Here is a 14107-nt window from a genome sequence, read left to right as displayed (position 1 = left end):
CTGTTACCAGATTTTCTGTTTAATCATTTTTTATATGAAGGCAAAACCTACAAAGTATCAGTAAATGCTGGCTTAAATTATAAATTAAGAGTAAAATAAAAGCTAACTCTTTCATTTTATGCATGCAGCTAAAGATACAAGAAAGAAGGGACAAGGAAAGATCAGGAGTAAAGAAGTAGATAAATTGATCAGAAACCAACAAACAAACAATAGAAGACAAGAAGAAGGAAGAGCAGAACAAAGGCATCAGGAAACAAGGACTGAGAGAGAAAGAAGGTCAGAAAGACACAGAGGTCAGAACTCAAGAGATCCAAATTGGAGAGATTCTGTAATAAAACACATGTCAGACAGAAGTGTTCCTTTTGAAGGAAATACTTACAGTAGAGTTGGGAATGACCGAGACCAAGAAATGCACATAGATTTGGAAAATAACCGTGGAGATCCAAAAAAGAAGAGAAGAGAGAGAAGAAATTCTTTTTCTGAAAATGAAAAGCACAGAATCCGAAATCAGGACAGTGAAAATTTTAGAAGAAAAGGTAGATCAAAGTCAAGGGAAAAGAATAGAAAACATTCAGGCTCTAAAAGTGATGAAGACAGGTATCAGAATGGTACCGAGAGGCGAAGGGAGAAATCTAGCAGGCATTCTGAACGTTCCAGAGAATCAAGGGAAAATCGGGATCGAAGAGAAAAGTCTCCAACAAAGCAAAAATAACTACAAAATATCAAACGGAACATGCCTTATACTCAGTTCAAACGTAGTATTTTTTACATTGGTGAACTTTATAGAGAACTCTTGTATAAAATACTTGTTTGTATTTGTAAATTTTGAAAATGTTTTCATTTCAACAAGTTTTATAATTGATGCATCTCAAGACCCTCCCAGTAAAACTATTGGAAAAGTTCCACAGAAAGGAAATGTAAGTTTTGCGTATATTTTGTGAATAAAATGATCAAATGTTCATCAAATCAGTGATTTTTTTCATTGACAAAAATGTTTTTTTCTATAATAATGTTTCTAGTTATAAGTATTGTAATTTTTAGCGGCTTTTTATATATAACTGAAGACCAAAATAGATGAACCATTTCAGTTTAATTAAGTTTATGCTTTATTGATGAAATATTATAAGTTTTAGAAGATTTATTATAAATTTCATATTATGTCTTAAATTGGGTAATATGTAATTTTTTTTCTCAAGCTAAGTGTATGTTAGTCTTTAAGCTGATGCACAGCTATATTTATAATTAGGACTCTTCATTGGTCACATTTCTTCTCTCTGGACTGCTAATTATATTAAATTAGAATTTGTGATTAGTGCTTTTTCTCAGCCTTGAAGTTATATCACTATTAGTAGGTTAATATATATTTAATTTTTAATTTGGATTAATAAGTCTTCAAAAAATGTAGTCATAAGATATGTGAACAGCCTCTGAAATAATTTTAATTTTATAAGAATTTTAAGGGTTTCTATTACTGTAATTTTCAGCAGATAATATGTAGGCATATTACTTCTTTTGAAATAAAATGTTACCACTGAGTTCTAAGATTGGCTGACATATTTAACTTATTAAATATGTCAACTTATTAATGGAATTCTTATGCTTGCTTACTTTACAAGTAGACGTCCATTTTAGACAATGTCTAGGATGAAAACTAGTAGCCTTACTATCTTAATGTTTAGCTTTTGGGCATACTCTGATTCAGAATGCTATTTTTTTATATAAACTCTGATTCAAAATGCTATTTTTGTTATATAAAAACTTGAGTATAAGTAGCAAGAAAGTCTATGTAAATAAACTTACCTGCTCCCCAAAAATAATAATTAGATATGACAGCTTGGAAAAGTATTTTAGTGTTTTTCCTACAATGATCATTAAAAGACAAACATCATTAGAAGATATTGTCATGGGCATAGACAGTAGTCATTGTCTCACAGAACTGCAGCTGAGCACATTGGGTTTAAGGAGCATATAGATGAGTCCTAAAGGAAATAAATAATATATATATTTTTAACCTGAACACTGATCTTTTGAGGTGGTGAAAAGGAAAAACACAGTCTTCATTTGGTTTCCTCATTTTAACCTTAGTCTAACTTTTAATTGTAAAAATGAGAAACAATTCTTTTTATTGAATACTTACAAACTCAAAACTCTGAAGTAAATTATTTTTAGAATTTAACTAAATATCTATTGAACTTCTATATCCCCAGTCTATTCCCAGAACCAGAGATAAAACAGTGAACAGAGTTTCCAGTCTTATGGTAAGAATGGTTGAGTGGAGGTAGAATGTGAAAGATAGTAAGCAAATAAATGTATAATATATCCAAGGGTGATAGAGCTTTGAAGAAAAGCAAAGCTAAGAGTGGAAAGGGAGTGAGTGAAGGTGAGTGGAGGTGACCTGAGGTCAGGGACGTTCTCTAATAAGGTGATGTTTGGCTAGAAATCTGGAGGAAGTGAGGGCTTTGCCATGTGGAGTCCTATCAGAGGAACCTTCTAGGCAGAAGGAAGAGTTTAAGTACAGATGTTTATCAATAGAAAATATTGCCTGGAAAGGAGCATTTTCTATTCCAATTAATTTGGATTTTCCCCCTATTACATTTACTTTTACAAAAGCAATTAACAGAACACCCAGATACCACCACAGGAAGTAATTGAATATAATCGAATCATATCAGACAAGGTGAATAAGGAGGTAGGATGAGGACCCGTACGGTTCTGCCTATAAAATGTATTTCTACGGCATCAACTACAGTTCATATGTACTGTCTGCCAGGTTTTCCTCCATCCTTCTAATATTCAGACAAGAAACACATTGCCTATGTTTGCTATTTCTAATTTTTTTACACTGTGTTTTATAATTTAACACTTTTTCCCCCTTAGGTTACCAGAGTTTGAACTCAGGGCTTCAAGTATGCTAAGAAGGCACTCCACCACTTCACTACCTACCACCCCCAGTCCTTTGTTTGTTTTTAGTTATTTTTCAGATAGGGTCTCATGCTTTTTCCTTAGTGCTAGCCTCCTACATACACATGTGTGGCTGGAATTACAGGCATGAACTACTGTGCCCAGCCTATAATTAGCATTTCTTAAGGGCTGAATTCTAGCTATTTTGTACACATTACTCATTTTTTTAAATTGTCTTCTTGCCTCCATCCCTACTACATTTCCTATTGTCATCCTCTTTATGTTGACTTGAAAAACCATACTGCATCTGAAATCTCCTTGAAGCACTACACTTTGACCACTCCCCATCCCACTCACCTGATATAGTGCTGTTTTGGGAATTCTTTCACCTCATCAAAACATCTGATCCATTAACTTTGTTACTACCTCACCCACCCCATTTTTTCCCTTATTATTCCATGGCCTAATCCTTTGAGTGGAACAAATCAACCAATTTTAATTCTTTCAAAACAACCCTATGAGAATTCGTATTGTCCAGAAGAGAAAAGTCCAAAAGGCTAATTAGGTGTCAGTTGGTAAGTAGCAGGGTCAGGTTTTAAAGCAGATCTGTTTCATTCAAACTAGGACTAAAGGATAGGTAAGAGCTTGAGAGAAGTGTTCGAGGATCAACTCTGCCACCTAGCAGCTGTATGAACCTAGTAGGTTCATTCCCTTCTTGCCCCAGATTCATCTTTACAATTCTTATTCTGTGTAACTTACATGGGTGTAAGTGATGATTATATGAATTAACCAAGTCAAAGAGCCTAGAGTAGCATGGAACACAAAATGGACATTTAGCAAGTAGTTTTCTTTTTCCCCTTTTATGCATCAGCAACTTAGAAGAAAACTCAGGTTCATTGTCTGGCTCATTGTAATGGCTTGCTTTCATTCCAACCTATTACAATTCTTTTAAGTGTATTAAAGTACCTACACAGAAAATATGTGAGGATTTCTGGAGTTACAGTGTGGTAAAGAGTAATTCTCCATTACATTTCTGTCAGTACTTTTCCAGCTGAACGTATCTTTGTAGCTGAAACAACTTGCTTTTTGTTTTTCCTTTTTTTTTCAGAGGGAGGGGGCTACTGGGCATTGAATCAGGGCCTCCTGCTTGCTAGGCAGGCACTCTACCATTGAGCCACACCCCTTTTTTGCTTTAGTTATTTTTCTAATAGTTTCTCCCATTTTTCTCTGGACCTGCCAAGGTTGCAGTCCACCTATTTATGCTTCCTATGTAGCTGGGATGACAGAAAAGCACCCCTACACCCAGCTTATTAACTGAGATGGGGTCTTGCTAACTTTTTGCCTGGGCTGGTTGTTAACCATCTTCATCCTGATGTCTCCCTCCCAAGTAGCTGGGATAAAAGGCATGAGCCACTGCACCTGGCCTCACAACCTGCTTCTATCACTTTATACTTTTCAAGTGTGTTGCAGGGGAAAAAAAAAAAAAAAGATACTTTGACTATCAGATTGTTAAGAGCAAATTTGTTTACACTGTTCTTGTTCTTGACTGACATTTTATCCTCCTTAGTTTCATAGCTGCTTTTATGCCTCGAGTTTTTATTGCCCTTATAATTCTGTTTCTGATTCTCACTTTTTCCAGTGTAGTCAAATGTCATTTCTGTCTGTCCTTCAAATTCTTTTATTCTGTTCCTCATATTGGCGGAATTTTTTCAGCCAAGTAAATTTTCTGTAACACCCACTGATACTTTAGAGGGTGCTCAGAGTGCCCCATGTGACCTCTAGGAAACCTGTGTCCCCTTAAGGTGGACACCTGGAAGTTACACACTCCAGACCCTAATTGGGCCTCCTTACCCTGAAGTCTTGTATCCCTTCAGCCTTGGATGTGTTACAACTTCCATTTATAGCCATCCACATTTCCAAATGTCCTCTAGAACCTTTGTATGTGGTGGTGCTTATCACAGAATGTGAGTCTCTTGAAATTAGTCATACTTATGTGTTTTATGTTACTGGGTAAAAAAAGTGAGGACAAGTTTCTGCCACTTCTACCTGCTCTCCCCACCACCCCAAGTCCATGTTTTGTGGTGAGGATTTTACTGTCAAGTTCACACCTTAGATCAGCTATGCACAGATAGAAGAAAGGAGGCACTCAGCACCCAGTCACAGCGGTGGCCATGTCCCAACACTAAAGACCGGAAGTCTGCGGTGAAAGTGGAGGTGCTTGCTTTTAGAAAAATACACTAACTTATTACTACTTAAATGAATTGAACACTAGCTGGAAACTGCTCATTTAAGTCTCATGTTTACCACTTGCTGGCTGTTGACCTTTAGACAGTCTCCTTATCCTTTGTCTCAAATTCTCCATCTGTGCAGTGGTGCAATAACACATCCATAGTCCTTCAAGTGGTGAAAAATCTTTGTGGCGTTCTCGGTGCTTAAACTAAGTGCTCTGTGCTGTTATTTCTGTCACCATTTGTATTGTTGTCTTTCAAGTTGACCTAGTGCCATAAACCAGGAGTTGCAAATTCAGACATCTATGGGGCCAGATGGGTGGCACACATGCGACCAAGGTCCTTGAGTGGTAAGTTGCAGTCATTTCCAAGCGGTAGCATTTCTCAGCTGCTTCCAATCCTACCTGTAGAAATAAAGCCCAAGGTTGGCCATCTTCTGGTGTTCAAGAGAATGAAAGAATAAGAAATTTTATGTAGCTTCTGGTTTTTAAATGTTCATAATAATATTTAAGTTTAAAATGGACCAAATAGCCAGGTGAGGTGTTACATGCCTATAATCCCAGCACCCAGGAGGCTTAGGCAGGAAGATTGCAAGCTTAAGACCAGCCCTGGGCAGCACAGTGAGAACTTTCTTTAAAAAAAAAAAAAAATTATTTTTTTTATATATATGCAGTTCAAAAAAATTATCTACAGATGTACTAGCTTTGGGATGTGATTCAACTCTACATCTTCAAAAATTATTTGCGTCTCAATTTTGAAATGACACAATTATACAAAGGTGATTTTTTTCAGTTTCTTCTCTTCATGCAGCAGAAAGATAAGCCCTTCATCTTTCTTAAGAATCCCTGTTTACTTTGCTAACCTCTGAAGTCCCCTCTAGCTTTATTGCTACAAAACTTGTGTGAAGTTTTAGTTCATTGGCCCAATCCCTCTCTCTAATTTTTGGTACCCACAAAACTTTCTTTCCTGAAATTGTACAACTTTTTTACTCTACAATTTGTTCAGCCAGTCTCCTGTTACTTCAGAGTTTTTACTGCTACTCTTCTATCTTCAAATCAGCAAATTATTTCAATATTGCTTCAGAAAGCTTCAGTATATGTCCTTGTCTTTCCACTCAAATGTGGTCACCATGGTTTGCCACTTTTTTACTTTTTTAACTAACTGAAACAATAGTTTACTGGTATCAGCTATGTGCCAAGTACTGTTCTAGTTGCTGAATGGAGCCATGAGCAAACAAGGACCTATTCTCAAATAAGTCTAAATCCATACAGGAGGAAACAAAACAATCAAGTCTTTTTTTTTTAAATAAGAATTTATACATTGGAAAATGTTAGCAATTCAGGAAGCTAAGAGAATAGTGTACTGGCCACCACTGTACCTAGATTCAGATGATTCTGAAGCATTAATAAACTCACCTAGACTGTGGGATTGAAGTAAATCCTCAGCCTGTTGCTTTAGGTTCTTCAAAGTTCAAGTTCAACATGTCTTTCTTTGATGTTTGCTCATGGAACTGCCATCCTTTGAGCATGACTATGTGACAGGTGTTTTAGTGTCTGATTTTTACAAGAACAACTGAAAGGTAAAGTTATCCCAATTTTGCAGCTCACACACTGATGAATATCCAGCTAAGATGTAACGGCCAGGACTCCATCTGCCATGTTACCCCATGCAACTTGTAAAAGCATGTGTTTCTTGATTGCCTTGCTACATAGATCTGACTGTGACTATGGTTATCTACTGCCATGAAAAGACACTGTTCTTTGTTAGTACTAAATGAATGTCTACCTCTCTCATACTTACTGCCTAAAATACCCTTTTCTGTCTTTTCTGTCTGCTTTCAATACAACAGATTTAGCTCACACTCATGAGCTTTCTCTGATATAGAACACAGCAAAGGCCTTTCCTTCTCTAATAGTTGGTACAACTCAAAGCTCATTTAGTAAAGGTCTTATAATTGGCACTTACACATTGTACAGTGATAAAATTATTCATCCCTTCCATCCCCCAACTAGGTTCTACATTCATCACAGGCAGGAGTTTTGTCTAAAACATTGCCTTTTCCTCTGTACCACACTATAGACCTCGTATCTTAACCACAGCACTATTGTTACTTTGGACCAGTTAAATTTTGTGTAAGGCTAAATCTTGTGTAGGGCTGTTCTGTCATTATAGGATGCTTAGCAGTGTCCCTGATCTTGCCCAGTAGCTGCTAGGAACACAGATCTCCCAATTTTAACAATCAGTATGTCTCCAGACTGCCAAATATGCCCTGGATGGGGATGGGGCAGAGTGAGCACTAGGTGATTACCACTGCCATGGACCTACTAGTTAAAAAATACTTCTTAGTGGATGGCCATGATAGTGCAGGTTCTGTGCAACTCCCTGTGTTTCTTCAGCTAAAGCTGTGATAACTTATACTACCCTCTTGTTTCCATGAGGACAAGATTTGTTTTAAATAAAGAATTCATCCTTTAACAGAGCAGTGGACAGAAATATTCCAGCTGTGTTTGTTAAGACAGTCTGGTCGACATTTAATAAGTTTTGCAAATGAAAGCATGATTAGCCTATTGATATAATTGTCCCATACAGGTTCTGCTTTCTCACTATAGCTATTTATTAATGCTTACCTCAAGAATGGAAAACAACCAGCTGTGACTACTGAATTATTTTTAATCCTACATTACAGAACTAGGTTATCTTGTTTTAACAGACTTTTTTTTTTAAAAAAGATCATTTTAGGTTCACAGCAAAATTGAGCAGTAGATAGAAAGATTTCTCATATGCCCTCTGCCCCCACACATGCACAGCCTCCCCCATTATCAACATCCCCCATCAGTTGTCCATTTGTTACAGTTAATAAACCTGTGTTGATACACTATCACCCAAATCCCATAGTGTACATATTCTAGCAAACACCTTAATTTTTGATCAAGTACTTCTTTGACAGTTAAATAGTTGTTAGGGTCAACTAACTAGTTGTTTAATCAATAATTTTATGCATTACAAGATCAAAAGTTGGGGCAAATGGAACTGGATCTGCTGTAAGTCAACTTTCTTCTAAAATTAACTCCTGGAATAGCATCTTTGATATGAATTAGGAGATGTTATGAACTGCATCCCTTATATAACACTCTGTTTTACTTAACCAGATATCTTCACTCCCTAAACTATTTTGTGGCCAATACATGTGAAGCCCCTGTGGGGGCAACCCTGGACATTTGCCATTTTTGCCTAAGGATTAGTTGTCTCCATGAGCAGCTAGATGATTCTGGTGAACCTGCCAGCTAATGAACTCCCAGTATTGCACATATAATAGCCGATTCCAAATGAGTGTGTGACCTAAGCTGGGTCGCTCAGAATCTTTGCCCAGTAGTTTTTCCATTTGGAACATGAAACACATGGCTATGTGTAGGGATATGCAGAGCAGGGTGTTTAGTGGATGTTCATTATCTTCTATCATGGAAAAAACTAGTTTGCAGTGAGAGAGGAAAGGAAGCAGGGCCAGATAGAGGGGAGAATCCCAATAGTGTCATTCAGTTTCTGAATTGAATTGTGTCTGGAGCTACACTTCCAGGTATATAAGTGAACTCCCTTTTCTGCTTAAGCTACTTTGATTTGGATTTGTACTCTTGGACTTACAGTGTCAGTGTTAACTCCGAGTGATCCCTGTTAGTGGACATGTTCCAGTCACTTGGTAAGGACGACCATTTTCGCCTTACTAAGTTTTGCTTGCATTCTTTTGTTTGCAACCCATCTTTTTGACTATAAATGGAAATAACTATAAACCCAATAAAGATATCTGTAAAAAAAAAATGCAGTAGAGTATCTTTGGCTGACTCTTTGTACTTTATGGAAACACCTAAATGAATAATTTTAGATGATAATTGTATTACTAGAAATCAGTGCTCTAGTTTTACAAATTACAGAGAACCTCACCTACTATGCTTAGGCTTTGAAATGTTCTTCGCAGGTGCAAAAGAATTCAATTCATAAACAAAAATTGGTTCAACCAAAGAAGAATGAAATTTTGTCATTTGCAAGTAAATGGATGAAACTGGAGAACATCATCTTAAGTGAAGTTAGTCAGGCTCAGAAGGCCAAAAATCATATGTTCTCCCTCATACGTGGATTATCCACCTAAAAACTGCAGGAATATTATTGAACATGGGTCACAAACTAATGGGAGAACACGCACGGGAGGAATAGGGAAAGGGAAGGAAACCTAAAACTTGAATGTGTTCACTGTAGAGGAGCGAATGTAGTATCTTAAACTGCAGAGGCCACTGTGAAAAGGGGACCAGGATGTAGTGAAGAGATCCGGTAGAGATGAACCAATGTGGGTTATAATACACAAGTGCATGGAAGCAATGCTAGGAATCTCTCTATATGGCTATTTTTATCTTAAACTAGCAAAAACACTATGTCATTCTTATTAACACTTGTTTCCTCTTCAACAAAATTGTAGAACAAGAGAGCAGAATAGGTTGGCCTGGAAGCAGTGGGGAGGAGGGCAGGGAAATAATATATACACATGTAAGTAAATGTAAAAATGGTAAAATAAAATAAAAAATTGATTTAATATTACCAGTGAGAAGGACTGACTGTGGCTCTTTTGGAAGCTTCTGTACCTTCCATAAGCCACATTAACTTAGCACATTACCTTAATAACTAACATATTCTCCTGATCATATTATACTATGAAATACTGAACATTAAGAACACTGAACATTCAATGTTCTTCCACAATATAAATGTAGTCTGAAAATCCCATTTTACACAAATGCATGCAGATTTCCTTCCATGAAATACACAGAAAGCAGTGAAAATTAAGTGTTACCACTATTCTTTAAGTTTTGAGAATAATTTTGCTCATGTCCTTACATTGTTTTGGCGGGGGGTGGGAATAGGGTTTAAACTCAGGACTTTGCACTTGTGAAGCAAATGCTCTACCACTTGAGCCACACCTCCAGTCCATTTTGTTTTCTGAGTATTTTGGAGATGTGAGGTCTTAAGAACTATTTGCTGGACTGGCCTTGAACTCCAATCCTCCTGATCTCAACCTCCCAAGTATCTAGGATTATAGGTATAAGGCTCCAGTCCCAGCTTTTACTGTCACTGTTTTATCCAAGAAAAGAAAGAACAAAACTTATGAATAGTTACCCATAAAGATAAAAGAGTAGAGGAAAAATCTGTTTGTAGTTAATACTGCCTACAGTAGCATAAATAATCCTATTTCTAGCTGCCAACCTGCTATATGTTGCTTTCCTAGGCCAAAGGTAAGCATCGGTGAGAGAGAGGAGAGGGAGGTACTGAGATGGGAAGACAGAAAAAAGTCATCAACTAATTTTTACGGTTCCAACTTGGAAGTTGAAAGTTCAATTTTACATTTCTTTATATCCCCAGTTCAAATCTGAAATCACCTGAAAATGTTCAAAAAGCCTTCGATTAATGAATGGGGAAACAGTTATTTTCATTATTGCTTGGCAGAGTGATTTGACACTCTTAAGGATTCTTGAGATTTTATTGGATTTTAAAATGCAGGGTCAACTATTAACCCAACTGGAGTTATAAGTATTTTGTGGTAGAGCAAGAGAAAGAGAAGGCAAGAGTTCATTAGCTTGAAACCTCAGACAACAAGTAGAGGTAAAATGTATGCATAAATGTGGTGAGGGAAATTGTCTGACAGTATCACTACAATTCAGCAATTCCACTTTTAGATATACATTAAGTATGTAAATGTGCACCAAAAGACATGTAGAAGAATGCTCATGGTAGCCTTATTCATAATAGACAAAAACTGGAAGCAAACCCCATAATTTGTATTATATTCATGTGATAGAATACTATACAGAAATGAAGGATAAACCATGCTATGTTCAAAAATACGGATTGACCTAATAATTATAAATGTTGAATAAAGAAGTCAAACTCAAAGGAATACACCCTATATGATCCTAACTGTATAAAGCTCTAAAACAACAAAACTAGTTAGAATAGGGTCACCTTTGTGGAGGATAATGTGGAAGAATAGATACATGAGAATACTGAAGTTAGTAATGTTTTATTTCCAGATGTGGATGTTAGTGGCATAAATATATTCATTTTGTAAATTCACCGGATTGTAAAACTTTATGATTTGTAAACTTTTATTTCAGTAGCAAAATCAAGGAAAAAAGAAAAAAAACTGTAAAATCTTCTATAGTAAACTGTTTTTTGACATTCTTTCCAAATCAAATTCTGATGTACTCATTACCTCTTGTTAACCATAAATAAAAATGTGTGATGTGAGATGTGAGATTATAGCATGTCCATAAATCTCTCTAATATCTCTATGAATGCCTCTTATCAAGAGGTACACTCTATGACTTCACCCTTGAGATCAGAACAGATAGCAAATACTCAATCTTTGTTGTTATCTGAACCAGAGCTAGAATTACAGTCTTTTTTACAGAAATATATTGTCATGCCTCTGTGAGTGGTTTGAATCTGGGCATGTGACTTTCTTTGGCCAATGGAGCATCATCAACAATGGTACACACAGAAGTTTGAGTCATACTTGTATATTGGGAGTTAGCTGTACTTGACACCACCAAAAGAATGAGCACTGGCTAGCTCATTATGAGAAATTGTGGTCAACCCCGTAACCAACATTGAACCCACTGCCACACAAGTGGCCACTAGACCAACCAGCCTGCCAAGCACTAGATATGTGAGTGGGCATGGACCTCTTGGTAAGGACTAGAGGACCACCCAGTCAACTCTCAGAATTTTAAGAACGGATGCTCTTAGGAGGGGGAAGAGTGAATGGAGGGGATAAAGGAAGGTGAATAAGGTCGATGTTCTTTATATACATATATGAAACAGAACAATGAAAACTTTTGCAATTGTTTTAAATAGGGGAGAGGGGATGAGGGAAAGAGTGCAGTGGGGGCAAAACTAACCAATGTACACTATAAGCATATTCAGAAATGTCACAATGAATCCCCTGTACAACTAATATGTGCTAATAAAAATGCTCTGAGAAAAGAAAAAAAGAACTGATGCTCTTTTAAGCCACTAGTTTTTTTATAACTATGCATTTTTTATTTATAGCTTTATGCTATATCAGTAGTTGCAATGAATAGAGGTTTATTGTTGATTAATGATTTTCATTGTGGAAAATTAATTTAATAGAATAAAAATATGTTCAAAAAGGGGAAAACAACAGTTTGAAGAACCCCTTGCACATTTCCAGGATCATGAAGGACCTAGACACATTATATAGGAATCACTGGAGTAGATGTTCCTGTGTTCCTTTCTCTTCCTAAAATACAACTTTGCATGATTACTGGCTTAATATTAACCTTTCTTTGTTATCCTATACAAGTTCCATTTTAGTAGCTCTTCTGTACAGTTTTATTGATTAAAAACTTACAAATCCATACTTCTCTTAATTATCATTTGTGCTAACACAAACTCTGTGATTATAGGTGCCAGATTGAAGATACCTTGACTCATCTAAACAGCATCTGTATTTATGGGAAATGTTAGCTTCCATCCACTTGGTTAACTTACTATTTTAAGCCACTAGTTTTAGAGTAGTTTGCTGCACAACAAAAGCTAACTGACACAATAATGATCCTTGAAGTTTTTGCATAGTAATTAGTACAATAGCATACATTATTACAATCTAATAAATACTTTAGTGATGATGCAGATTTTCTCTTGTTCTTAGTCTTTTTCTAGGTAGTCAGTTTTATGACATAGCATAAACTCCAATATTTAGCCTCAAAATGTAAAATATTTTAAAATGCCCATTTCATTGGTTTTATCATTGTCAGGTTTTATTGTTGTTGTTGTTTTGTTCTGCTTTATATACCATCTTCTTTCAAAGCCCCCAGAAATGACCTTCACATATGTTAAGGTTTTCCCAACAAACCATGGTGGTCACTGTTTCTATCTGTTTAGAAAATAATAGTCAAAGGTGTTCTTTAGCAACTGCATTTTTTTTTAAGGAATACATCTCTTTGCCAGTAAAAGGTTGAACAAATTTACAATTGAGGGAGTGGGCACATAGGGCATCTCCTTTGATTTCTTAAGCCCAGTTGACCCTATGATTTTACCTTTGGCCACAAATGCAGCATAAAGAAGAAAACCCAGGAAAAGTCTACATGCATCCCTTTGTAATGTAGTAGACTACCACAAATTTTTCTAATGTTCTTAGCTCTAAGATACTTTCATTTCATAATCTAATTTTTAGGAGAATCCTGCATAATTAATTAGTTCTGTTAGCTGTACTACTGTAGAGCCTACCCCTGTCTGTTGGCCTCTATTCCTCTGATGGGTATTTCTAATTAGAATTGCAGAGTAGAGGAGACTGATGAATGATTAACACAACTATGTGGCCACAACCAGAAAACTAGCCCAAATATGGACTCTACTGATATAGGCTCAATGGTATCATACATAAACAATTTCTAGCAATAAGCTGGGTGTGGTGGCTCAAAACTATCCTAGTTACTTGGAAGGCAGAGATTCAGAGGATAGTGGTTCTAGGCCAACTCAGCCAAAAAAAGAAATTTCTGAGACCCACATCTCAACTAATAAAAGCTAGCACACACCTCACATCCCAACTAACAAGAAATGTAACTAAGAGGGTCACAGTCCAGGTCAGCCCAGACATAAATGTAAGACTCTGTTCAAAAAATAGCTAAGCAAAAAGGACTAGGGGCATGACTCTAGTGGCAGAGTGCCTACCTAGCAAGTACAGGGCCCTGAGTTCAAACCCCAGTACCACGTTGTTTTTCTCTAGTAATATTTCAGAGAATGATATCTCTGTTCTTTCCTTTTCTACTCTTCCCAGGTACTTTAATTTGAAAAGGATAAAAACAAGCTAATGTGGTAAATGTTTTAAAATATGAAGGGATGTGTTTCTCTTTTCACCACCTCCCCAATCATGTCCTATTAACTGGTGTGTCCTTTCCACTTTCAAGTTATTA

At 36.4% G+C, this 14107-nt stretch overlaps 1 protein-coding gene across 1 annotated transcript in view; it reads left to right on the top strand.

The window, feature by feature from the left end:
• Cwc22 (CWC22 spliceosome associated protein homolog) overlaps nt 1–11424 on the top strand; it is an 81366-nt gene extending 69942 nt beyond the window's left edge. The window contains exon 20 of the mRNA XM_074071213.1: nt 129–11424. Coding sequence (XP_073927314.1) covers nt 129–712 — 584 coding nt within the window. The 3' untranslated portion in view covers nt 713–11424. The remainder of the gene's footprint in view (nt 1–128) is intronic.
• The last annotated feature ends 2683 nt before the right edge of the window (nt 11425–14107 follow it).

The sequence above is a fragment of the Castor canadensis genome, chromosome 4 (genome assembly GCF_047511655.1).
Source record: "Castor canadensis chromosome 4, mCasCan1.hap1v2, whole genome shotgun sequence".
NCBI lineage: Eukaryota > Metazoa > Chordata > Mammalia > Rodentia > Castoridae > Castor > Castor canadensis.
Note: the sequence above shows the minus strand (reverse complement) of the source record. Positions and strands in the feature narration are given on the sequence as shown.